At 66.1% G+C, this 1,231-nt stretch overlaps 1 protein-coding gene across 1 annotated transcript in view; it reads right to left on the bottom strand.

The window, feature by feature from the left end:
* Positions 1-6: 6 nt before the first annotated feature.
* The window catches only part of Cracr2b (calcium release activated channel regulator 2B), a 5,332-nt gene continuing 4,107 nt past the window's right edge, over positions 7-1,231 (bottom strand). Inside the window, exons 7-9 of the mRNA XM_010640456.2 lie at positions 1,189-1,223; positions 1,037-1,108; positions 7-872 (exon numbers count right to left, since the gene is read on the bottom strand). Coding sequence (XP_010638758.1) covers positions 707-872; positions 1,037-1,108; positions 1,189-1,223 — 273 coding nt within the window. The 3' untranslated portion in view covers positions 7-706. The remainder of the gene's footprint in view (positions 873-1,036; positions 1,109-1,188; positions 1,224-1,231) is intronic.

Raw genomic sequence — 1,231 nt, 5'->3', positions numbered from 1 at the left:
TGGGGTGGTGCGAGGCTCTGCAGGCAGAGAAACCGCGGCCTGGTGGCGCCCACCACCCAGCGAGCGCCCATCTAGAGACAGCAGAGGCAGTGCCCGGGGAGGATGTCGCCCCCCAGCCAGAGCCCAATCCCAGGAACTTGTGGGAGGCTTCAGGGGTCGGCGGACACACGCAGAAGGGGAGGAGACCAAGCTAGCGCCGCCTGCACCTGCGCCGCTCTGTAGAGTAGTAGATGCCCCGAGTACCCGGGAGGAGTGCGGTCTCTGCAGGCGTCCCTTGCCTGGAGGGCGTGAGGCTAGGCGTGGGGCTGGGGGTGAGGGTAAATATCAGGCCCCGCCTGGGGCTAGAGCGGACCGGCCGCTGTCACTGCCCGCTGTTCCCTGGTGAACCAGAACCTCAGCAAGACTCGAGCCGCCGGGCTTCAGCTTTGACAGATGGTGGGCGAGGGCCGCATGGCCTGAGACAAAGAGGACTCACACAGGGACCACACCCCAGCACCGCAGGTCCAGGAGCTAGGGCAGTGCAGTAGGCGCGCTTTATTGGGCTGAACGCTTTTGTTTTTACTTTTTGCTAGGCAGAGTGCAGAATGGCAGGGGCACGCGAGGCCCTACGGCCCTGACCACCCGCAGGTCAGTTCCAGTGGGGTGCTGGGTGGGCAGCCCACACCCAGGACAAGTGGCAGGTCCTGCGGTGGCCCAAGACGTCTGGTCACCGGGCACTGGGCAGGTGGCCAGAACCGCGTCTGGGTGGCAGAGCCCAGCAACAGCAGGCTGGTCCGGGCAGGCCCACGGTGTCCAGGGCCTTCCTGTGGCAGGGGCCCAGCAGCCTGGCCTCACAGGCGTCCCTCTCGTCCCGCAGCCGTGTGTTCAGCTCCCTGGGGAGGTGATGCATTTGAGCTCCGAGGGGGTCTAGGGTGGATGGGGGAAGGTGGGCCCATTCCCTCGGGCTGGAAGAGGACCCAGGAAGTCCTTCCTCCTAGCAGAATGGGGCAAAAGCGGAAAGCATCCGGGAGCCCCTCCGGCAGGGGCCTAAGCGCACCTGAGAAGCTCCAGTTGCCGCAGGAGGCTGAGCTTCTCCTTCTGCATGTTCCTTGAGACCGCAACCACGTCCCTGCGGATAGGGGTGTGACGAGTGCAGAGGACTGGACGCGGGGCTGGGCTGGGAGGGGAGCGGCCCGGCCTCCCGCGCACCTTTGCATCTGCTTTCGACGGTCCTGCGCCTCGCCCTCCAACC

The sequence above is a fragment of the Fukomys damarensis genome, unplaced genomic scaffold (assembly GCF_012274545.1).
Source record: "Fukomys damarensis isolate Sample0158 unplaced genomic scaffold, DMR_v1.0_HiC HiC_scaffold_16, whole genome shotgun sequence".
Lineage (NCBI taxonomy): Eukaryota > Metazoa > Chordata > Mammalia > Rodentia > Bathyergidae > Fukomys > Fukomys damarensis.
This window is presented reverse-complemented; position numbering and strand designations above follow the sequence as displayed.